At 42.2% G+C, this 24,636-nt stretch overlaps 1 protein-coding gene across 6 annotated transcripts in view; it reads right to left on the minus strand.

Moving 5' to 3' along the window:
• Window positions 1-2,782: 2,782 nt before the first annotated feature.
• LOC128341931 (uncharacterized) overlaps window positions 2,783-24,636 on the minus strand; it is a 33,308-nt gene continuing 11,454 nt past the window's right edge. The window contains exons 3-13 of one of the 6 annotated variants that reach the window (XM_053288602.1): window positions 19,622-19,882; window positions 18,718-18,819; window positions 17,515-17,547; window positions 15,291-15,346; window positions 14,570-14,657; window positions 11,249-11,446; window positions 10,700-10,789; window positions 6,085-6,174; window positions 4,516-4,590; window positions 4,190-4,267; window positions 2,783-3,046 (exon numbers count right to left, since the gene is read on the minus strand). In XM_053288602.1, coding sequence (XP_053144577.1) covers window positions 3,027-3,046; window positions 4,190-4,267; window positions 4,516-4,590; window positions 6,085-6,174; window positions 10,700-10,789; window positions 11,249-11,446; window positions 14,570-14,657; window positions 15,291-15,346; window positions 17,515-17,547; window positions 18,718-18,819; window positions 19,622-19,882 — 1,091 coding nt within the window. In that variant the 3' untranslated portion in view covers window positions 2,783-3,026. Of the gene's footprint in view, window positions 3,050-4,189; window positions 4,268-4,515; window positions 4,591-6,084; window positions 6,175-9,878; window positions 10,045-10,699; window positions 10,790-11,248; window positions 11,447-14,569; window positions 14,658-15,290; window positions 15,347-17,514; window positions 17,548-18,717; window positions 18,820-19,621; window positions 19,883-24,636 lie in introns of those variants that run through there. The other 5 variants (XM_053288601.1, XM_053288605.1, XM_053288604.1 and 2 more) reach the window with 5 other exon arrangements.

Below are 24,636 nucleotides of genomic sequence, written 5' to 3' on the forward strand. Positions count from 1 at the left end.
TGAGAATGGAACATTCAGAAGCATACCATGATGATACAGATAAGTTTCCTGTGGGAAACTTTCCCTCATCCCTTGAGAAGCAACGTCAGCTGAGATAGCCACAACAAAAGAAAGAATAAAGTTTATTCCTTCCAATAGGTTTTGATACTTATGGGACTACTTGGAAGAGAAATTTCCTTTTCCAAAATTCTAAGAAGAATTAGCATCAGCTTGCTAGTCATTAATTTCTGCAGCAAAATGAGTGAGACCGTGCAAAAATAATGGTAATGATAGCAATAGGAATTGATAACACTCCCAAAACATACAGCACTATCAAAACTCTTGTTCATGAGAAGAATCCAACCTATGCATTATTGTGACAAAATCCAAACACTTTCAATGTTGTGAAAATATCCATTATTATTTTTTGAGTATACACAAAAAAAAGACCTCAATGGGTTTTCGATATACAAATCACTTAAACTTTCACTGCATAAATACAATGAGTGTGAGTAGTACATAATGAACGTAGGTCCTGAACATCCAAATAATCAATTGGTACAGGAGAGTCTTGTTCTCAATGAAAAAAACTGCAAAAGTTCCAATTGCAGAAGTTGCAAGTGCAATAGCTGGTCAGCAAATCTATACACAATTGTCTATCTGAAGCAGAGCTGTCTTGTTCTTCATGAGAAAAAAACTGCAAAAGTTCCAATTGCAGAAGTTGCAAGTGCAATAGCTAGTCAGCAAATCTGTACACAAATGTCTGTCTAAAGCAGAGCTTTTGCCAGTAAATAGTAACATGATTCTAATTGTTACAAACTATAATAATCAGTTTGATATATATCACAAAAATATTGTCACAAAATTATTGCCACAAAGCTCCTAGAAAATGTGTAATATTGTCATCCTGCAAATAGTTAATAACTCTGCTCAAAATACCAATTCCATTAGGGAAGTGTTATCATATCCTTTGCAAAAATTGTTTTCCAAAACATAAGTAGAGTGTCAAAGGCAGGGAAAATGCCACAGTATAATCCTACATGTATACTCATCAATGAAACATATCTTAAAGAAACACTGCCAAATCGCATGATGAATTTAAACCATGGGGAACAACTGTATTGAGTTTATATATAAAAGAGGATTCCATTTTGAGAAGAAAAGAATCAGTATCCTCATGCTCAAATCTTCGAGGCTGATATCTGAAGATAACGCTGAACCTAATATCATCAGGAGAGTGTAAACAAGATCGAAAATGTTCCATCAGGGGAGCCTCCAAAATATTGTGTTTGATTCTAGACCGGTGTTCTAGAATCCTGGTCCTGACCGCCCTAGTGCTTTTGCCTATATATTTTAGACCACAGGGGCATATAATCATATAGATAATGTTCTTGCTGCTGCAATTAGCGAAGAAAGACAATTTAACATTGCGTTTCTCCCTAGTAATATATAGTTCCTTTATCTCCACAGCTAATTTACAAGCAGCACAATGGCCGCATCGATAGAATCCCATTAGGGGTTCATTTGTAGTTGGATTCACATATATGTCTGCTTTTGTCAAATGGTCTCTGATGCTTTTAGTTTTTTTAAAGGCAAAAATCGGTGGTAATGTGCACCCTGGAATGTCCTTTACAATACGCCATTCCTGTCGGATGATGTTCTTGATTTTAAAGCTCAGTGGCGTAAAGTGTGAGGACCATATTAATAGGTTAGACATTTTATTATTTTGCGGTCTCTCCTCCAAAAGCCAGCTTCTGTTTATTCAATCTGCCTTTATCTTGGCTGCGTTGATGATCTGTTTCGGATAGCCCCTATCTAGCAATTGATTCGTGAGAGTGTGTGCCTCTTTTTCAAAGTCCAAATGATGAGTGGCATTCCTTTTTAGTCTTAAAAATTGGCTGTAAGGAAGTCCTTTCCGTAAATGTTCTGGATGCCATGAATCAAAGTGGAGAAGCATGTTCTTGTCTGTAGGTTTTCGATGAAGTTGAAAGAAAATAGACCTGTCTTGTCCTATGTTAATGTGTGTATCCAGAAATGCTATTTTATGTAAATTGGAGACCATAGTGAATTTAATAGAAGAATGGATAGAGTTAATCCAAAGATCAAATTCAAAAAGTTTTGTGTGATCTTGGAAAATTATGAAAATATCATCAATAAACCGTTTATATGTTATGATATGTCTGAAAAATGGATTTTGTTCTTGAGACAAGATCTTACCCTCTTCCAACTCCGACATGAATAAGCATGCAAGACTTGGAGCCATGGTGTTGCCCATGGCAACCCCTTTGTGTTGAAAATAGAATTACTCCTTGAACCTAAAAAAACTTTTCTCCAAAACAATATCTGCCAATTCCATGATAAAGTAAGAGGGAATAGACTTGTTCAGGACCTACGTTCATTATGTACTACTCACACTCATATTTATGCAGTGAAAGTTTAAGTGATTTGTATATCGAAAACCCATTGAGGTCTTTTTTTTGTGTATACTCAAAAAATAATAATGGATATTTTCACAACATTGAAAGTGTTTGGATTTTGTCACAATAATGCATAGGTTGGATTCTTCTCATGAACAAGAGTTTTGATAGTGCTGTATGTTTTGGGAGTGTTATCAATTCCTATTGCTATCATTACCATTATTTTTGCACGGTCTCACTCATTTTGCTGCTGTTTTGTCGTGCAATCCCCCATATATTTTTTGCCCAGTCATTAATTTCTAGCAGTCTTTGTTAAAAACAAGTTACAGTGCCTCAAAGGTCCTGAAAAGAAGAGTCTTGTTATAATATCTGCTCATCTTCAGAGATCAGTGCAAAAAGTGAATACTTGTATTTGAGGAGGAGAACATGGGCAACGCTGGGTCAATCCATACAAAAGATTGTAGGCACAATCCACTCAATAAGGCAAGATCATCTCCATCCTTCCTTGAAGAATTCACCCACACACAAAAGCAGAGAGCAGGAGCACGAAGGACGTGCTGTGCTGTAGAGTTCCACATTACTGCTCTCCCAGTAATGGAATTCTTTCCTTTGTTCGGACATGGGCTTCTTTCAGCCTTCACGTGTAGGAGCTTCTGGAATATAAAACAAGACTAATGCACACAAACAGTAACATGGAAAAAGATGAAGTTATGCTACAATGGCACTTAAGCTACACTGGATATTACACAGAGATGTGTGTCGCAGAAGCCCAACATAGGTTTCCCCCCTAAAATGAAAAGCATCTTGAGATGCTGCAAATTTGATGCAGGAGAAATGGAGAGGTGCTGAACATTTTCCCCACGAGCCATTTTTCTGTCATTCCTCCGCCCCCAGATGTGTTCCTCCCACATAGTACTAATAAATATAGAGCAGGTAAGAATATCTTTTCCACCAGATGGAGAAAAGCAACTGAGAGGGAATGATTCTGAGCAGTGGGGGGAAAGGCTAGAGGGGAAAGGGTTATGTAGCTCCTTCCCTTCCCCAACCACTAACTATTCCTTCACTCAAACTCAGTGTCCCAAGGCTGCCTTTGAATCATCATCATCAGAGAAAAGATACACAGTTATCACATCTCGTCTGACTTTGAGCTTTTGTTTCTGTTTCCATTTGTCCTACAGTCCCTCCCACATGTCACCCAACTCCTTTCGGCCAGCCTTGCCACTCAGCTCCCACAAGCCGTTCTGTATGCATCCAGAAAGAGCAAAGAAAAGGGTGCCTCCTTGTCCAGGAATGCACTAGACTGTGATCATGTGCCACTGCTGATGACAGCTGAGCTGAATCGCTGTTTGTACAACATGCAGTGGAAGCAGAATGTGAGGAACCAACCGGCCTATTTTGAATATCTTAATCAGTATGTAGGCCCAGGTGGGTTGTGCTGCTGATCCTTTCTCTGCCACATCAAGTGCCTATCGCCAGAGAAAGCATGGCAAGGGATGACAGGTACTGAAACAGGGCAGAGGCAGGCAGAATGGAGCATTATGGAGCTCAGGGTGGCATACATTTTAACTTTGAAACAATAATGTGAGGTAGGTTAGGCTGAGAAAGAATGACTAGCTTGACATCACCAACAAGCTTCATGGCCAAATGGGGATTTGAACACAGGTTTCTTGGCCAAAATCAAATGCTCTGATACACCACACCAGCATCTGAAATGCTAACAGAGAACAAGAAATACAAGTATCACTGGCCCAAGTAGATTCATAAAACAGTGTGTACACACATATACCGCTCACCTTCACTGTTGCTTTCTACAAATTTCTCAGATGAGTCTAATTCATTTCTTGGCCCATTAGATGGATCTTCAGATGTGTCTAAAAAAACAAAAATCAGCCAGTTTGAAAAAAACCCTAAAAGATGTTAGTCAAGTGAGTCACCATCCTAAAATAAAGTACTCTGGTGTGTGTTTCAGCTCCTGGATTTTCCCTCCTCTCTTCTGCCAGACTGTTATAACATCTTGAGTATATCAGGCTGACATTAGGCCAGCATGCTGGTTATGCTGGCCGAACTATAGGACAGGATTGCCAGTAATTGTGCTGCACACACACAGATGGCCGCTCACCTGATTCAGGCCTTTCCTTTGTTAAAGACTCTATCTCTTTTTCTGTTGGAGGTGCCCCAGGACCCTCAGACATGCCTAACAAGCAAGAGACAAAAATAAATTCAATTTGAAATGAACTGCACATATCAGCAAAGCATACGATAAATAAGTTCTTTGAAATTTTCTTTTTTAAAATATTTCTACTTGCATCAATCAACATAAAATCATAGAGACGGAAGGGACCCTGTTGTTCTAGTCCAATGCCCTACTCAGTGCAGGAAACTGCTACAGCGTCCCTGACAGATTAGAACGTAAGAACAGCCCTGCTAGATGAGGCCCAAGGCCCATCTAGTCCAGCATCCTGTTTCGCACAGTGGCCCACCAGATGCCGCTGGAAGCCTACAGGCAGCAGTTGAGGGCGTGCCCTCCCTCCTGCTGTTACTCCCCTGCAACTAGTACTCGGAGCCATCCTGCCTTTGAGGCTGGAGGTGGCCCATAGCCCCCCAACTAGTAGCCGTTGAAGGACCTCTCCTCCATGAAGTTATCCAAGCCCCTCTTAAAGCCATCCAGATGGCTGCCCTGGCTTGGTTTGAAAACCTCTTGAGAAGGAGAGCCCCAAAAGCAGGCTGTTCCACTGTCATAAAGCTTCCTAATTTCTAGTCTAAATCTGCTTGTCATTGTATTCAGTTGGTTCTAGTGCGGCCCTCAGGAGCAAGCAACAAGCTCCTTAGATAGATGAAGACAGCCATCATCTCTCCACTTTGAGGTTTCGTCTCTAGACTAAACACACCCAGCTCTTTCACCCATTCCTCATTCCTCATAGTTTTTTCTCTTCCTAGCAGCAGAGCTACCACATCCGTGACCTTCCTCTTGTTTCAAACAAATTGTGAGGGTGAGTGTGTGTGTGGGGGGGCGGTTTTGCTGTTTTTGGCATTCCTTACAAGTCTCAACTTTCCAAGCCTTAGCTTGCCTGAGACCATCCTTGCAGGTTGGGGCCAGTCTTTGGTTAGAGGGCCCTCCTTTTATATCCCATCAGTGTCCTTTTTGCTTCTCAGCTGTTCAGAGAGCTCTCTGTGCAACTCCCCCTCCACTCCTTTTTTAGCCTATTCCTTTTGAACAAGTTATACAGGGCAAAGGAAAGAAGGCATTTATAGGTCATTTATAAGTTTCCTATAAATATTTTAGAGGTGATAAATTTAAAATGACTAATTGGAGCATTTGGGCTGGGAATGCTTTGGAGTGTGAGCAACTCAGGCATAGCCAGCCCAAGTAATAATATGGTTTATATAGGAGTATACACAGAGTAAGAGAAATAGAAGTATCATTGGCCCAAGTAGCTTTATAAAGAAGTGTGTTCTCTCTCTCTCTCTCTCTCTCACACACACACACCCTTATCTTCCCCCCCAAGAGTTCTAATGAGTCTAATTTGGGTCTATATATTATAATTATTATATATTATTAGATATTAGATAATATATATAATAAATATATTATAATATATTTTGTAGATTTATAAAGAAGTGTTTACACACACACACTTCCCCCCACCACACACACACACACACACACACACACACACACACCCTTTACCTTTTCTCCACTTTTCTTCCAAGTCCTCTGAGTCTAATTTGGGTCTTCGCCCAGTAGAAAGTTCTCCTTCATCTGGACTCTCAGATATGCCTAACAAATAGAAGACAAAAAGTAACCAGTATAAAAGAAAACCCAAAAGATATTAGTCAAGTGAGTCATCATCCTAAAAGAAAGTACTCTGGAGTGTGTTTCAGCTCCTGGATTTTATTTTATTTATTTCATTTCTATACCGCCCAAAACTTACGTGTCTGGGCGGTTTACAATTAAAATTTAAAACATCAAATCACTTAACAATTAAAATCATTTAAAACATTAAAACTTCTAAAACATTTAAAACCCAGTATTTTAAAAAAAAGAAGAGACGAAGAAGAGACGAAGACATATTTTTTTCTTTTTAGAACCATAGATCTAATTAAAAGCCAGGGTGAATAAATGTATCTTCAGTGCCTTTTTAAAAGTTGCCAGAGATGGGGAGGCTCTTATCTCAACAGGGAGCACATTACAAAGTCCAGGGGCTGCAACAGTGAAGGCCCATTCCCGAGTAGTCACCAGGCATGTTGGTGGCACCCACAGATGAACCTCTCCAGATGATCTTTACAGGCGGTGGGGCTCATGGCAAAGAAGACATTCTCTTAAATACCCAGGGCCTAAGTTGCTTAGGGCTTTACAGGTGATAAACAGCATCTTGTATTTTGCCCGGAAACGTATCGGCAGCCAGTGTAGTTCTTTCAACACAGGAGTAATATGATCTCTCCTAGATGACCCAGAGACCAATCTGGCTGCCACATTCTGAACCAACTGCAGTTTCCAGACTACATATAAAGGCAGCCCCACATAGAGCACATTACAGTAATCCAGCCTAGAGGTTACCAGCATATGTACTATCGTTTTGAGGTCATTCATCTCAAGAAATGGACGCAGCTGGCGTATCAGCCAAAGCCTATAAAAAGCACCTCTGGCCACTGCCTCAACCTGGGATACTAGGGAGAGGTTCGGATCCAGAAGCACCCCCAGACTGCATACCTGTTCCTTCTGGGGGAGCGTGACCCCATCCAGAAAAGGCAGATCAAAATTATCTCCCGAGTTCCGACCCCACACAATAAGTACCTCCGTCTTATCTGGATTCAGCTTCAGTTTGTTATCCCTCATCCAGCCCATTACTGCCTCCAGGCAGGCATTTAAGGAGGTTATGCCTTCTCCTGATGATGCTGACATGGAGAAATAGATTTGGGTGTCATCAGCATACTGATAATACCCTGCACCAAATCTCCTGATGATCTCTCCCGATGGTTTCATGTAAATGTTAAATAACATCGGAGACAATATGGAGCCCTGAGGGACACCATACCAAAGTTCAGATTTTGAAGAACAGTCTATAAGAGACACCATCTGGAATGTGCCTGACAGGTAGGAGTGGAACCACTGCAAAGCAGTGCCTCCCAACCCCAGTCCCTTCAGACGTTCCAGAAGGATACTATGGTGAATAGTATCAAAAGCCACCGAGAGATCTAAAAAGGACCAACAGAGTCACACTCCCTCTGTCAGTTCCCAATTGAAGATCATCCATCAGGCTGACCAAGGCAGTCTTTACCCCATAGCCCACCCGAAAGCCAGTTTGAAATGGGTCTAGATGATCAGTTTCCTCCAAGACCGCCTGGAGCTGGGAGGCCACCACCTTCTCAATCACCTTGCCCAGCCATGGAAGACTGGAGACAGGCCTGTAATTGCTTAACTCTGAGGGATCTAAGGCAGACTTCTTCAGAAGTGATCTAATGATTGCCTCCTTAGGACAGGGAGGCATCCTGCTCTCCCTCAGAGAATAATTTATGATCTCTAGCAGACCCTATATAACAGCTTCCTTGCCAGATTTTATAAGCCATGTCACGCAAGGATCAAGAGGGCAGGTGGTAGGCCGCACCAGTCCCAGCAACTTGTCCACATCCTCAGGGGTCACAAACTGAAACTGATCCATGGTCACCACATAAGGAGAGTTGCTGGACACGTCAGCATCAGACTCTGTAACAATTGTGGAGTTTGAATCTAAGTTGGCCCCAATACGAGAGATTTTGTCCACAAAAAACTCATTTTAAAAGGTCACAGCAAATAATTGTTGGTTCCAAGTACTGATTCAAGGGGTAAGTGGTGCACATTAGCCCCTTCACAACCCTGAACAACTCCGCCAGACGTGAACTTGTGGATGCGTTACGGGAGGAAAAGAATCGCTTCTTTGCTGCACATATCGCCTGAGCATACATCTTCAAATGCTCTCTATGTAATAATATGTCGGATTAGAGTTGAGTCTTCCTTCGCTTGTGCTCTAGTCGTCTACCTTGCCACTTCAGCCCCCGTAGTTCTTCTGTATACCAAGGGGCCAATTTCGAAGTGGGTGGGAGAGGACGCTTAGGAGCGATCATATCCACTGCCCTGGTGGGTTGATTATTCCAATTCTCCACCAGAGTGTCGACAGGGTTACCAGCAGAGCCAACACTAAATCCCTCCAAGGCTTCTTGGAATCCTATAGGGTCCAGTAACCTTCTCGGGCGGACCATCCTAATGGGCACTCTGCCCCTGCAGAAGTGGGATGTGATAGTGAGTCCTACCTTAACCAGATGGTGGTCCGTCCATGACAATGGGGAAATCACTGGAGTCCCCACCCATGGAATACCACCCTGTTCAGAGTGAAAGACCAGATCAAGCATGTGACCAGCAATATGCGTCGGTCCCGAGACCACTTGGGATAGGCCCATAGTAGTCATGGCTGCTATGAACTCCCGAGCTGGCCAGACAAATTGGTCCCAAAATGGACACTGAAGTCCCCAAACACCACAAGCCTGGGAGACCCTAATGCCAAGCCCGAGACCAAGTCCATCAGCTCAGTTAGGGACTCCGTTAGGCAGCAGGGCAAACGGTATACCAACAGAAGTCCCAGTGTGTCCCTGGTCCCCAAACTTAGGTAAACACATTCAATATGGTCAGACACTTCGACAGGGATCCTGGCAAAGAAGATGCTGTTCTTATAGAGCACAGCCACTCCACCTTCCCGCCCACGTCCCCTCCCCTGCTCCTCGACAGAGTACCCTGGAGGGAGAAGCTGGGACCAGACCGGGCCACCAGCCTCCCCCAACCAAGTCTCTAATACATATCAGATTGGCCTCTTCATCCTGAATCAGATCATGGATAATTTCAGGTTTATTCTGGGCTGACCTGGCATTACAAAGGATCAAGACGAGGCTCTGTGGGTGGTTGGCATTGCTTTCCAAGGTCAAAGAGCTGGCAGGACGACCAGAAGGGGAAACAGCAATTAAGTTTCTGATCTCCCTTACCCTACAATGGCCTGCTGACCTGTCAACGTTACTTCTTCTGTTCCCCACCACCACTGGAACATCTGCCCCATAGTCAGTGGATACATCCCGTCTCCACATCTCCAGATAGGCACATTAAAACTCAACTCACCCAGGATTTTAGACAGAAGCCGAATTAAAATACCCACCTACCTTCACACCACGAGGGATCTTGAGCCAAACAGCCTGGCTCTCGCCCTCGTTATCCCCCCAAATGGCTCCCCCAAAGAGGCGGCCCCCTTTAGTGTCACCCCCCCACCACAGGCAATCTTCCTATAAAGCCCAGAGCTAGGCAGCTGACCCCAGGAATTGCCGACTCACCCACCCCTGGCACTAGTCCTGCACATACTCCCCAGATGTTACCCAGAGGCAGCAGGCTGCAGTCTCACAGGGGGAAGCAGAAGCAGGCAGGTGGTAGCAGAAGGAGCCAACAGAACACACTCGGTCTCTCACCCCAAGCAGCACTGAAGGGAAAGCAGATGATGATCTTCTCACTCCTCGGCTGGGCTTCTAGGGGACCAGGGGCAGCAGGCTGCAGTCTCACAGAGGGAAGCAGAAGCAGGCAGGTTGTAGCAGAAAGAGCCAACAGCACACACTCAGTCTCTCACCCCAAGTGGCACTGAAGGGGAAGCAGATGATGATCTTCTCACTCCTCTGCTGGGCATCTGGGTTTCCCCTCCCCTCTTGTGCCAGACTGCTATAATATCTTGAGTATATCAGGCTGACATTAGGCCAGCATCCTGGTTTTGCTGGGCCAGAAGGTGATTGGGCCAGAAGGGGGCAGTGGGTGGGGAGAGGAGACTGGGTCAGAAGGTGAGGCGAGTGTACTGCCGCACAGATGCTGTGCGGGTTCAGCTAATGACAAGTATTTTGTTTGCAATTTTACTTCTATATTTCTATTTATGCAAATCAAAATAAAATCATAGAATCTTAAGAGACAGAACGGACCTTGGAGTTCTAGTCCATTGCCCTGCTCAGTCCAGGAAACTGCTAAAGTGTCCCTGAGTGATGCCTGCCCACTCTCGGTTGGAAAACCTCTTGAGAAGGAGAGCCCCAAAAGCAGGCTGTTCCACTGTTACACAGCTTCCTAATTTCTACACTTTCATACAGCTTCCTTGTCATTGATTCAATTGGTTCTAGTGCTGCCCTCAGGAGCAAGAGAACAAGCTCTCTAAATATATGAAGATAGCTATATATTATAATCTATATATTATAGATTTATAAAGAAGTGTTTACACACACACACACACACACACACACACACACACACTTACCTTCTTTCCTCTTTTCTTCCAAGTCCTTCGAGTCTAATTTGGGTCTTGGCCCACTAGAAAGTTCTCCTTCTTCTGGACCCTCAAATATGCCTAACAAGTAGAAGAAGGAAAAGTAAAAATGTATTAGTCAAGTGAGTAATCATCCTAAAATAAAGTAGTCTGGACTCTGGAGTCTTTTTCAGCCCGTTTTCCCCATCCCTTTTTGTGCCAGACAGCTATAATATCCTGAATATATCAGGCTGACATTAGGCCAGCATCCTGGTTATGCTGGCCTAACTGGAGGACAGGATTGCCAGTAATGGTGCTGCACGCACACAGACGGCCGCTCACCTGCTATGCTGTTTTTTAGAAATGTGCAGAACGCTCCAAATATGGAAGGTTCTGACTCAAAATGGAGTGTTTTGAGTGCTCTGAGCTTGGCACAAAACACCCCTAAAATAGGGAACATTCCAAGTGTTCCTTTAAAAAAAAATCTTAATATAGTGAGGGCAGTGCTGGGGTTGGGGGAAGAGAGGTTACTTTAGCATTAAATTAAACATAGCTTCTTACCAGTGGAACTGCTGGCACTGAAAGCCGCTGTACTGGCAGTGTTCCCGCTGGTATCCTGAACAGCAGCTGCCAAACGCGTTCCGTCCACACCTCTAATGTTTTCTTCTAAGTTATCTGTCAAGCCTGATTCAGGACTTTCTTTATTAAAAAGCTTTACTTCTTCTTCTGCTGGAGGTGCCCCAGTACTCTCCGACACGTCTAACAAGCAAGAGACAAAAAGAAAGTCACTGTGAAATGATCTAACACCTGTTAGCGAAATGTAAAATAGGTGTGCTCTTTGGAATTTTTTTTCTTTTTATATTTCTATTTTCAGGTAACATTTAGAGCTGATCTTGTGGTAGCAAGCAAGAATTGTCCCCTTTGATAAGCAGGGTCCACCCTGGTTTGAATTTGAATGGGAGACTACATGTGTGAGCACTGTAAGATATTCCCCTCAGGGGATGGAGCCATAGCTCTTTGGGAGAGCATCTCTGCCTTGCATGCAGAAGGTTCCCTCCCTGGCATCACCAAGATAGGACTGAGAGAAAGACTCCTGCCTGCAACCTTGGAGAAGCTGCTGCTAGTATTATTATTATTATTAATTAACACAGTCAGACAGATGTTACTGACTGGATTGTTTTATCCAGACATCGAGTCCTTCCCAAGGACCTGGGATGGCTGAATTTTATAGTCAATGTTGTTGCTGTTGTTATAGATATCGTCGCAGAATATAGGCTGTTCCCAGTAAAGCTGCTTTTTGTAATTGGCTGATTATTATTATTATTATTATTATTATTATTATTATTATTATTAATTCGATTTCTATACCGCCCTTCCAAAAATGGCTCAGGGTGGTTTATACAGATAAATAACAAACAAATAAGATGGATCCCTGTCCCAAAGGGCTCACAAGCTAAAAAGAAACATCAGATAGACAACAGCAACAGTCACTGGAGGTACTGTGCTGGGGGTAGATAGGGCCAGTTAATTTAATTAATTAATTAATTAATTAATTAATTCAATTTTTATACCGCCCTTCCGAGCTGGCTCAGGGCGGTTTACAATTAAGTTACAGTTACTCTCTCCTTGCTAAATAAAGAGAATCACCACGTTAAAAGGTGCCTCTTTGCCAAGTTAGCAGGGGCTTATTATTTTATTTATTATTTATTTTATGTATTAAATTTATATACCGCCCTTCCAAAAATGGCTCAGGGTGGTTCACAACATGATAAAAACAATTAAAACAAATTAACAATTAAAATCAAACTATTAAAACACAGTAAAACCAACAAAACAGCTAAAAGCCCTAAAACAGTATAAAATTAAAACTACACATTTTAAAAAGCTGAAAAGGCTTGGGTGAAGAGGTGGGTCTTCAGATGTTTTTTAAAAATAGTCAGGGATGGGGAGAATCGCATCTCAGCAGGGAGTGCATTCCACAATCTCGGGGCAGCAATCGAGAAGGCCTGTCTCCGTGCGGCCACCAGACGAGCTGGCGGTAACTGGAGACGGACCTCCTCAAGTGACCTCAGTGGACGGTGGGGCACATAACGAAGAAGGCGTTCTCTTCATGGTTAGCAGTACAAAGACTAGATGGACCCAATGTTCTGACTCAGTATATAAGACAGTTTCCTATTTTACTATCCTCAAGAGTACAACTATATAGTTAAGAAAAAAACAGCTCTGCTTCTTTCTCTGTGTTGCCCTGTATGTTGCCAAGGTAAAAGTGTGGTTGCTTGTGTGTGTCTCGGCTAGGGTGATGTCTTAGATCCTTTTGGCCATCATTGTGCATTGACTAATGTGTTCTGTGAATAGGGCAATGATACAGGGACATCATTGTTGAACACAGCTATGATTGGTGGGTAGTGGCAGAATTGGAATGCCTGTTGGTATTGCTACGTTGGCTCTTGTTTCTACCATTCTGCTGTGTCTTCTTTGTTGTTGAGAGTGCCCAGAATTGTGACTACACAACATTAGCATTATGCTGGTGTTAACATGGTCATAGCATAACGTAGACTACTCCCTTAGTAGGGCTATAGGAATGCATTTCCCATCTTTCTGCTGCCAAAAAACCTCAGTTGTATTAATAACTCCCAGTTACTGAAGGCATTTGCAAGTGTAAATTATTTTGTTGTCAAATTGACCACGAGTAAAAAAGCAGGGGGAAATGAAAGAGCTACCCAAATATGGCCTCTTGTTAAACAGGATAATAGCAAGATAAATTATCCAGAATAGCTGCTGAGCTATCACTATTAAAGTTCATTAGGAGTGTTCTTAAGCCAAACATCTATAAAGAACTTCTTGAAATCTCAAATGGGTTAAGGCTCCTTTCTTTCTTTTGTTTAAAAAAAATTAATAGAAATTAAGAAAAAACATGATTAAATCAAGAATTTCCAAGTTACAATGGTTACTTATGTTATTACAGAATGACATCAAGAATTACAAAGCCATCATGTCACCAAACTCCCAAATAACAAAGTAGAAAAGAAAAACCCTCATACAAGAATTAGTAAAATAACAAAAGATAGAGAAAACAGACAAATACATCCAAAATCGTGAAACTATGAGGCATAAACAATAAAGTATTCAAGAAAGCAGAAAAAGAAAAAAAAGGAGAAATATTGATTACATTATCCGATAGTCAAATTTGTAACTAAAATTAAGTAAAAATATACTATAATATTGATAAGTAAAATAAATGAAAGACCATTAAAATCTAAAATTAGAGTTTCAAATAAAAACTGAAGTATCTAAATACTATGTTCAAAACCTATGTCTTTGTCTTAAACTTAAATCTTTCTTAAATCGCTCCTTTCTTCCAAGTAACACCAAGATCTGAAAGACTGCTTAAATATTGTAACTAAATTAACCATGTTGTAACACAAAATTGTCTTGAAGGATGTAGATAAAAACAGGAACCATTGTGGGGTTTTTTCCTGAGGGTGAGCTCTGTTTCCTTCCACCTTTGCTCTTCAAACAGAATGAATACCTCCCTCTATAGTGAGTAGAAATTTCCCCATCAGTTTTTCCTTTCCCTGCATGCTTCTGGTAGCTGTCCATATTTTTATTTAAAGCATTGTTTGTACAATTGGATGTTTAAACAATTGTATGGCACCCTTTTTTTTTTAGCCATTTGTATTTAACCTGAGCTGCAGCTGGGAGTAGGTGTGTCACCATGTCACCAGCACCTGGCCAATCAGGCAGTGCTCTGCACAGTCTCTTCTGCTTCAGACTGTCAGGACTTGAGCAAAGGTGGAATATATATATTTAAAAATAAAATAAACAGCTTAAAACAATGAGCACAGGGAGACAGATCTAAGCCAAGACACAGATTCCTCTCACCCTCTCTATTTTCTGGCAAGTTCTCTGGTGAACTTAATTTAGGCTCACTAACTGGCTCTCTTTCTTGATTTGGAGGTGTCCTAGGATCCTCACCTAACAAACAGAAGACAAGAAGAAATCCAATATGAAATAAGCCCTGAAACATTAGTAGACCCCTAAAAGACATATTTCTTTCCCTTTATATTTCTATTTACACTAACAAAATACAACTAATATTAGGCTTCTGGGGAACTTGTATATGAATTATAAAAAGAAATTGATGTACTAATTTAGAAATAAAAATTCCCAAAATTAATAAATCCCACCCCAATTATTCCAGATTCGGATGGATATAGCCAAACCGAATCTAATCAATTTGCGGTGCTGTTTTGTCATTTTTGTTTCATATATTAATGTCATCTCAGAGGCTATAACAGGAAGCAGAAGACCACAGGAGGAAGAAGCTGCTGCTTAACTATTCCCTTTCCACTCAAATTCCCTTTAAGCTCTTTCCCCCACATGAGGTGGGGAAGACACAGGACTTTTTGACAGCTACCACATCTTGAAACGGTAAAGGAAAGCAGGAAAGGACCCCCTGTCCTTGGGGAATATTTTAAAGGTGTTGAATTAAAGATGACTAATGGGAGTATTTGGTTTGCAAATCCTATTAGAGTGTGAGAAACCCAGGCATAGCCAGTCCAATAAAATAATATAGTATACACATGCACACATATACATACACCTCACCTGCTTTGTTATCTTCTGCACATAAATTAAGCGGCTGGGTTTCAGTTACATCTAAGAAATAGAGAGACAATGTAACCAATTTATTATGAACCCTGAAATGTACTACCCAAGTGAGTGATCATCCAAAAGTAAATTGCTTATTTCGCTTTTTACGTTTCTATTTAGGTTCATCAAATGCAAGCAGTGTTATCTTTCAGCAGAACAACTGTGTGAATTATGGAGAAACATGAAATGAATGCACTGAAAAAAACAGAAATTCCTGAAATCAGGAACCCTAACCCACCTATTAAAGATTCTGGTAAAGAACAACAGTCAAGTGATGTGCGTACAATCTCACAGCAGTCCTTTCTTTCTTTACTGAAAAAAACACCACACTGCAGGCTGCATATTGTGGTAAGAGGGGGAAATGGTCGAAGTAAATTCTATGCAGCAAATGCTTGAACATTCTCTCAATTATTTTAAACTTAAAAATAGCTTTGGTGGCTGCAACTGAGAGTAGAAGAGCAGCAGGGGTGAGACTGCTCAACCCTTTAACCTTCCATCAATTTTTCCACATCATTGTCCTCCATAGCTACTTTCTCTGCATCATTACCAACGTGGAGAGTAAAGCAGCTTTGGGGGAAGGGTGTGATGTCTGAATGGACAAACAGCAAGGGAGGAAAGGGTTAAACAGTCCTTCAGTATCTTCTGTTCTTCTTCTTAAAGGGCCTTTACCCATCACTAAATGTGGGCTCTTTGGATTCTCCCTAAGAGATCAAACCTTGTCTCCTTAAGATTTTACTGCAAGATAGTATCCAACAATGGGACAAATTATATCTTACATTAAATGTGTCATTTGGCCCTGCCTGCTAGTTTTTAAGCCCAGTCTTGATTTCTCTTCTCTTCTCTTCTGGGCTCCTAAATTTAACAGAAATGTGCAAGCCACAGTCATGCACATCTGGACTCTTTCACCTGCACTAAACTGAGAGTCAGTGGCTGACATGATGAACAATACCACCATACCTGGTCAGCCAGTGCTGCTGTGCAGGAGGGAGCCAGTCCCAGCGGTGTTGCACAAGAGTAGTTGTGAAACTGCTTAAAACAGCACACTCACACTTGTGCAGCAAAATGTACATTGTTTCCACTGTAAGTAGTACTGTGGACATATGAATGCACCATATAAAAGGCACTCGCTATTGTTATAAAACAACGAACAGTTTTGTGGCACTTTACAATGCTCATAGGGCACAAATCTCCATCTAGCTATATAAACAGAAGGAAAAAATGTAAACAGCAAGGATAAAAGGCTATGAAATGTAAAACGTATAGTGGCTAACATACAGACTAACAAAGCACTGAATCTTCTGAAGAGTTCAACAAACTTAGCTCCATTGTTCATGCAGCTGGGGGGGGGGTGCATGCGCGTGGATTTTGGCAAAAAAGAAACCCTCCCTCTTGGCTTTCCAGATTACCCACTACAACAGTATCACTACATGTCCTCCAAGTGTGCTTCCATACTGCCTGAGTTTTGATATCGCAGTCCCTGCGCTGTTAGCAAGGTGCTGTTCACATTTCTGATGCTTCTTTCAGGTTTTAATGCTGCATTACAGTCCTATAATGTTCTCCCGTTGTAGGAGTTTTAAGCTGCTGGTGGCTTTGAGTAACAAACAGTTTCAATCTGCCATGCCGAAGCATTTTACCGCAGTTGTAACATCTGGAAAGTGCCCAGGAGATACATTTTCAGGTGCCACAGTGTGCTTTCAGGAGAAAGGAAGGTCACTGAAATTTGCACATATCCTCCCCATACAAGCTTTCTGTGCATGATGGAACTCTTCAGAAGCACCAGTGCTACACCAGTGCTCCTCCCATAGCACTGGTGCTTCATTATTCTGGATGTCAGCCAGTAGATCTGTGGCATTTTTAGAAGTTAAGATTAAAATCTAAAGGAATTGAATCATATTTACTAACACATTATAGTTAGCAATTTCACTCTGGAGTCTCTCTTCATAGTCTTTTTGTTGTATGATAAGCTTCCAGGTCAGAAGAGTAAGTTAGTGATTCCATTTAAAAAGGAATATGTAAAGACAGGTCAGATAGTCTTCCCTGCATAATTGAAAAATTTACTCTTCCAGTTTTGAAATGCATGTTTTTGTCTTGCATGCTAGCAAAGGCAAATATATATCTATTTGAACTGCATATGTATTACAGTCTCAAATTCTAATATGAACCTGGATGCCTACCTGGATCCTGTTTCCTGGTGTTTTTCAAACAACCTTAAGGGGACAAAAATGAGACATATAAACAACAAGCTAAAGAAACTCATGGCTAGTTGCCTATGGAGACTGAGAGCCAGCTACTTTCATCTCAGGATCAAGTGATGTAGATATTCTGGAGGGGGGAAATGTTGCCTTCCTTGCTCCTTGCCTTCTCTTCCTACAACCTACCCTGCTATGAAAGGGGAAAGCATCTTGCACTTACCTGTAAACTACAGACAGCAAGGTGACAAAGGAGGACATTTTCGGTGCTCCCTTAGAGATTATGCCATTTTTGCAAAGGTGGTGGAAACTGCTTGGACTGGCCTTTGTGGGTCAAGGCCAAGCTAGCAGAGAACTGGGGAGAGGACTTATTGATAAATAAAATTATCAATAAAAAAACTGGAGATAAACTTTAAATTCATTTTAGACAAGAAGCCAGTTCAGGTCAGATTCAGTGGCATTACCTCAAATGGCACAGCGGGGAAATGCTTGACTAACAAGCAGAAGGTTGCCAGTTCAAATCCCCGCTGGTACTATATTGGGCAGCAGCAATATAGGAAGGTGCTGAAAGGCATCATCTCATACTACGCGGGAGGAGGCAATGGTAAACCCCTCCTGTATTCTACCAAAGAAAACCACAGGGCTCTGTGGGTGCCAGGAGTCAAAACTGACTTGAAGGCACACTTTACCTTTACCTAGTGGACAGAGTGTTGTACATTCTCTTGGAATACAAAGAGCTCCTTTTCAGACTCGTCTCAGACTATAATGGTGTTCATCCCTAGACTTCTTCCTCCTTCTGCACAACTCCTTTCCAGAACAGCTAAACATCGTCATAGTGTGTTATGGGAGTTTCTGGGTGGGGCGATGCATCCCATCCCCAGCCCCCAGCCCTGCCGGCAGTAGCTGGCAATCGTTTGGGCGAGCGATCCACCCACCAAAGGAGCCCTCGATCGTCTGCAGGGAGGTAAGCTGGTTAAGGTTACCCTCCCTGCTAGCCCTCTTGCCCTTTCGCACTAATAGTGAGAAAGGGCTCTGTATATCTCAAAAGCTTGCTATCCGGATTCTTAACATTACTCATTAAGGTACTGCCCCCTTGCTCTTTCCTCCATGTTCTATGGGATCAACAGGGTTATTAACTATCACAAGGAATATTGCCACGTAGCTCATAAAATGAAGGGGCATGCATACCTCTTTTCCACAGAACAAGTACTGCGAAAATGATTAGCACTGCCACCACCACCAGCAGCACTATAGTGACTGTATGCGTTCTTCTCTCTTGAAAACAACAGTCTGTGTTTGGGATGCAAATAAAAACATCTTTCAGACACAAAAACAATTATCCCTTGAAAGCAAAATCAGTAGGACTTTCTTCTGAAGTTTCAAGATGAACTATGAACTATTCAAGATGAAGTCTTCTGCCTTCTCAGAACCGACTTTTACTCCAGGCCTGCAACATGTGACCTAGTTTTAATTTTTTTTAATGGTTATGTTCTTCTCTCTCTCATACAGTGGCTGACATCCTGACTAAATGTACTCAAGGAAGTCCCATTTAAATTAAAAGGACAAGCTAGACATGCCTAACTTGTCCTTTCAATGTAACTTGGACTTGCTGAAGTAAATTTAATCAGGATGTCAGCTACTCTCTTTTTCTCCAGATCCCTCAATTTTTCTACAATTTTACAATGCCTACAATTTTACATATTGTAGGCATTCTGATTTAACAGCCGTCCCTTCTCCCCAGGGAACCCAAGTTCTGTAACGGTGGAATCTTCGTACTCAGCTCAAACTGTTATTCCCAGGATTTGCATGGAGGAGATATGACATTTCCAGTATGAAATCTGGAAAAAATCAAATGAGCACAGAACCAGCATCAATTCGTAGTATAGATATATCTTCACTTTCTTCAACCTTCTCTCCACTCTTCCCATTTTTCAATTTTCTTTTTTCTAAAGGAGTAAATGTTGTAGTGCCACTGGTGTAGCCCACTTGCAACTCACTTAAGTCCTGATCCATTAGTTGATGAAGACCAATGCGATAAATGCCTGCTTATTAATTGCATGACTATCTGCAAACAAGTAAGTTCAGAACTTACCTCCTTGGCCACATCCCTTTATACTGATAGACTTGTTTGCAGTTGACTTGGAGATGACAATTATGCACGTGACATTCTCAGGAAGGTTTGTGCCCGTCTGAAGTTCAAGAGACTGTCCATGAAGGGTATTTTTCTCTGTGCTGTCATATTGCCAATGATATGACAGTGGCATAGGATACTGTTTTACTGGCATACAATTAACCCAGATAACATTATTACCATCCTTAATGCTACAATTCAGCTCAGGTTCTTCTAGATGTGCTGGGGAGAGAGAAAAGTGGAAGTTTGCATCACGCAACAGACTTACATGCCTTATAGGTTTCATCATGGCTTTATTTTGGATTAATGACAAAAACAGAAGACAGCCCTTCACCACAATAACATATTAAGAATAGCACAAAGTGTATTATTTGTAATACTGTAATCCGAAACAGCCACGTGCTAGCCATTAGCATCTGACCGTGACAGCTAAAGGAAGAGTGGAAGGGTTAAACCTGAGAGTGAAAACAAGAAAGGAGTGAAAGCCTCCAAACTGGTTCCCAAAAGTAACAATAAACTTCATCCGATTTCATTTTGTGTGTGGCAATGGCTTTGGGGAAATGTGTTTAGGCATCTAAAAGTTTCATATTCAAGGGGAAATCTATTCAATATATGCTATCAATAGAATCTGTCACCATATGCATTGGGAGTGATTTATAAACTGAGTAACAATCACTGCTGTCATCTTGGAGAAACAGACCCAGATTTTTTAAAAGGCATTTTCAGGAAATGAGGAAAAATACAATGATTCCAGTCACATTTGTTGGGAGATTTCTATAGAGCAGTGTCCCTCAGCAAGAGATCTTCCTGATGACAGAAATGACTCAATAGGAGAAAGCACAGTTATCCACCTATAACATTTAATCTTAGCAGAAATATACTTATATAAAATTACTTTTCATTCAATATACCATTTTCTTTTTTGGCTGCATATTAAGTGTATTTGGCTGTATATTAAGTGTATTAAGTGTATGAGGTTCACAGTGGCACAGGAAGCTGCCAGTTTTCACATGGCTAATTTTGAGACTCACTATTATACTGGCACAGTAGTGCCAGCAGGGGCGGAGCCACCACTGAGTGAATGGGCTCAAAGAACCTGGGCCGCCACCCCTCAGAGGCCGCGCCTCATCTCCAGACACGCCCCCGTGTCTTATGTCAGATGTGGGGAACGTGGCTAACCAATCACTGCATCTGATGTCAGACCCTGATGCAGGGGGCAGGGCTAGGGGGACCATGGCAGCGGGCTGCGCTCAGGCCACCGCTGGCCTCCCTCCACACCTGAGTGCCAGTATAGTTAAGATGAGGATGGCAAAAGAAATGCAAGGTGACAATAAGAGAGGCAAAAAGAGAGTTTGAGGAACATTTAGCTAAAAGCATCAAGGGGAATAACAAAAACTTCTTTAAATACATCAGAAGCAGGAAACCTGCCAGGGAGGCAGTTGGACTGAGGGAGTGAAAGGGAAGATATTAAGGAAGATATGGAGGTTGCAGAGAAGCTAAATGAGTTCTTTGTGTCCGTCTTGACCGCAAAGGATACTGAGCATATACCTGTTCCTGAACCAGGCTTTTGGGGGATGGAGGCTAAAGAACTGAGTCAGACAGAAGTGATGAGAGATGATGTTCTAAACTGTCTGGAAAAACTGAAAACTAACAAAACGCCAAGGCCGGATGGCATCCATCCAAGAGTCCTCAAAGAACTCAAATGTGAAATTGCCAGCCTCCTTGCAAAAATATATAACTTATCCCTGCAATCAGGCTCTGTACCACAGGACTGGAAAGTAGTCAACGTAACACCAATTTTCAAAAAGGGATCCAGAGGTGATACGGGAAATTACAGGCCGGTTAGCTTAATGTCTGTTCCAGGCAAATTGATGGAAACCATCCTCAAAGATAAAATTGTAAAGCACATAGAAAAATAGGCCTTGCTGGGAGAGAACCAGCATGGCTTCTGCAAAGGTAAATCTTGCCTCACAAACCTTTTGGAGTTATTTGAGAGTGTCAACAAGTGTGTGGATCAAGGTGATCCAGTTGACATAGTCTACCTGGACTTCCAAAAAGCTTTTGACAAAGTTCCTCATCAAAGACTCCTGAGGAAACTTAGCAGTCATGGGATAAGGGGACAAGCACATGTGTGGATTGCTAACTGGCTGAAAGACAGGAAACAGAGGGTAGGTATAAATGGAGAGTTTTCACAATGGAGGGAAGTAAGAAGTGGGGTCCCTCAGGGATCTGTACTGGGACCAGTGCTTTTTAATTTATTCATAAATGATCTAGAAGTAGAGGTAAGCAGCGAGGTGGCCAAATTTGCAGATGATACCAAACTCTTTCGGGTACTGAAATTCAAAACGGGTTATGAGGAGCTCCAAAAAGATCTCTCCAAACTGGGTGCGCGGGTGACAAAGTGGCAAATGTGTTTCAGCATTGGCAAGTGTAAAGTGATGCACATTGGGATGAAAAACCCCAACTTCAAGTATACGCTGATGGGATCTGAGCTGTCAGTGACTGACCAGGAGAGGGATCTTGGGGTCGTGGTGGGCAGTTCACTGAAAGTGTTGACTCAATGTGCGGCAGCTGTGCAAAAGGCCAATTCCATGCTAGGGATCATTACGAAGGGGATTGGAAATAATACTGCTTATATTATAATGCCCTTATACAAAACTATGGTGCAGCCACACCTGGAGTACTGTATACAATTCCGGTCACCACATCTAAAAAAGGACATTGTAGAACTGGAAAAGGTGCAGAAGAGGGCAACCAAGACGATCAGGGGCCTAGAGCACCTTTCTTATGAGGCAAGACTACAACACCGGGGGCTATTTAGTTTAGAAAAAAGACGACTGTGGGGAGACATGATAGAGGTCTATAAAATCATACATGGTGTGGAGGAAGTGGATAGAGAGAAATTCTTCTCCTTCTCACATAACACTAGAACCAGAGGTCATCCCATGAAACTGATTGCCAGGAAGTCTAGGACCAACGAACGAAGTACTTTTTCACACAACGCAAAATCAACTTGTGGAATTTTCTGCCACAAGATGTGGTGACAGACAACAACCTGGATGGTTTTAAGAGGGGTTTGGATAACTTCATGGAGGAGATGTCATTAGCTACTAGTTGGAGGGCTATAGATCCACCTCCAGCCTCAAAGGCAGGATGCCTCTGAATACCAGTTGCAGGGGAGTAACAGCAGGAGAGAGGGCATGCCCTCAACTCCTGCCTGTGTCTTCCAGTGGCATCCGGTGAGCCACTGTGTGAAACAGGATGCTGGACTAGATGGTCTGATCCAGCAGGGCTATTTTTATGTGCTTATGTTCTTATGAACATTCTATTGGTCATAAAAATCAAAACTGTCTGTTAAAACTACCTGATCAATTGCTGACATTAAACTAGGGGACAAAAGACATCACCCTTCACATTTAGTGCAGATCTGCTGAAAAATGGCTGAGATACAGCAGTTTAAATATCACTTTTTTGCCCGTAAATAACACATCTTATAATTTTTAAAATATCCTTTTAAATATTTTTTTAAATTCAGGTATATGCTGCAGCATAACCCTGTGTTGTTTTGAAAAAATTTGATTCAGTATTTTCAGAGTTATTCGCCTTTGAAGTCTCCATAATAACAAGGTAAAATTAATGAAGAACACTTGATTTTGCCCACTGAGGGTTTTGAAGCCAGAGTTTGGAGGGGGAAGTCCTGGCAAATGACTTCCTGGTTCTAAGTCTAGCCTCTTGATAAGCAGAGTTTAGAAGCACAGAAGTTAAGATGGGCAGCTTAACTTGCCATTTCCATGATTTTTAGAGCACGAGTGAAAATGGAAAGCCATCTTAACTCTCATCTTAAACCAAAGGTTTTTGGATGACTATATATGAGGCTATTCTGACGATCAGCCAAAATCGGGATAGGGGAGCCTTGCCCGATTTCGGCTGACCGTGTGAGCCACCGGGGCTAGCTGGTTAACCCCCCTAGTACCCCTCCCCTTAAACCGGGTTTGCGGAGCGAGTGCTCCGCAAACCCGGTTTTCAAAATCGTGAGTAGCCGCGGCGTGACTACTCACGAGTAGACCCCGGAGGGAAGGCGAAAAGCCACCTCCTGGCGCCAGGGGTCTCCCCAGTATGCCCTGTGCACTCGTGCAGGGCATACTTGAGCTTCCGAGGGCCACACAGCCCCCGAACTCCATCACGGACTGGCAACTGTGTGGGCAGCCGATCTGGCCGCCCAGGGCTCCCACCCTGCTCGTGTGCAGGGAGAGCGGGCTCCGCTTAGCTCCCCAAACTGGGTCTCACTGATCATGAGACCCGGCTTTATATGTCATACATGCTAATCAGTTTTGAACCAGCTTGTTATTTTGGTGAGTTGTATGATAACTCCCTTGTTATATGGCATGGCACTCTTAAAGTATTGTTAGAATTTGTCAGCTGAGTTAAATGTCAAAAGTCACAATTAAAAAATACATTATGATTACTCTGAAATGAACTACTGTATTCTGATGTCCTACTAAAGAAAGATGCCTCAGGACTTGTCAACTGACATAATCACTCCTACACTTAACTCCTACCCTATCACTCCTAACTCCTTACCCTTATGCAAACATCTCCCCTACAGACAATTGTTGTGACTGAGAAGAAACCACATTAATATCCACTATTTTTTCTCATAGTCACAAGATGATACAAGAGTCATCCAGAAGATATGATCATGAACAAAGCTTTACTCTAGAAAAGAATAATCTGTTGAAGACCAAAACAAGTATGTTCACTATGAGATTCACCTGCATTCTTGATCATACTTTTTAGGATGTGCACAAAACGGGAAAACCTGGTTCAGTTTGAGTTGAACTGGACTTGAACAAAATCAGGTCTGGTCTTGTGCACACCCGAACTGGGACCAGCTCAGCTCTAATTCAAGCCTGGCTCAGCAGGGTTCGAGGCCATACTGGTAAAGGGGAATCTGATAAGGATTTCCCTTTACCAAT

The sequence above is a fragment of the Hemicordylus capensis genome, chromosome 2 (genome assembly GCF_027244095.1).
Source record: "Hemicordylus capensis ecotype Gifberg chromosome 2, rHemCap1.1.pri, whole genome shotgun sequence".
In the NCBI taxonomy this organism is placed as follows: Eukaryota; Metazoa; Chordata; class Lepidosauria; order Squamata; family Cordylidae; genus Hemicordylus; species Hemicordylus capensis.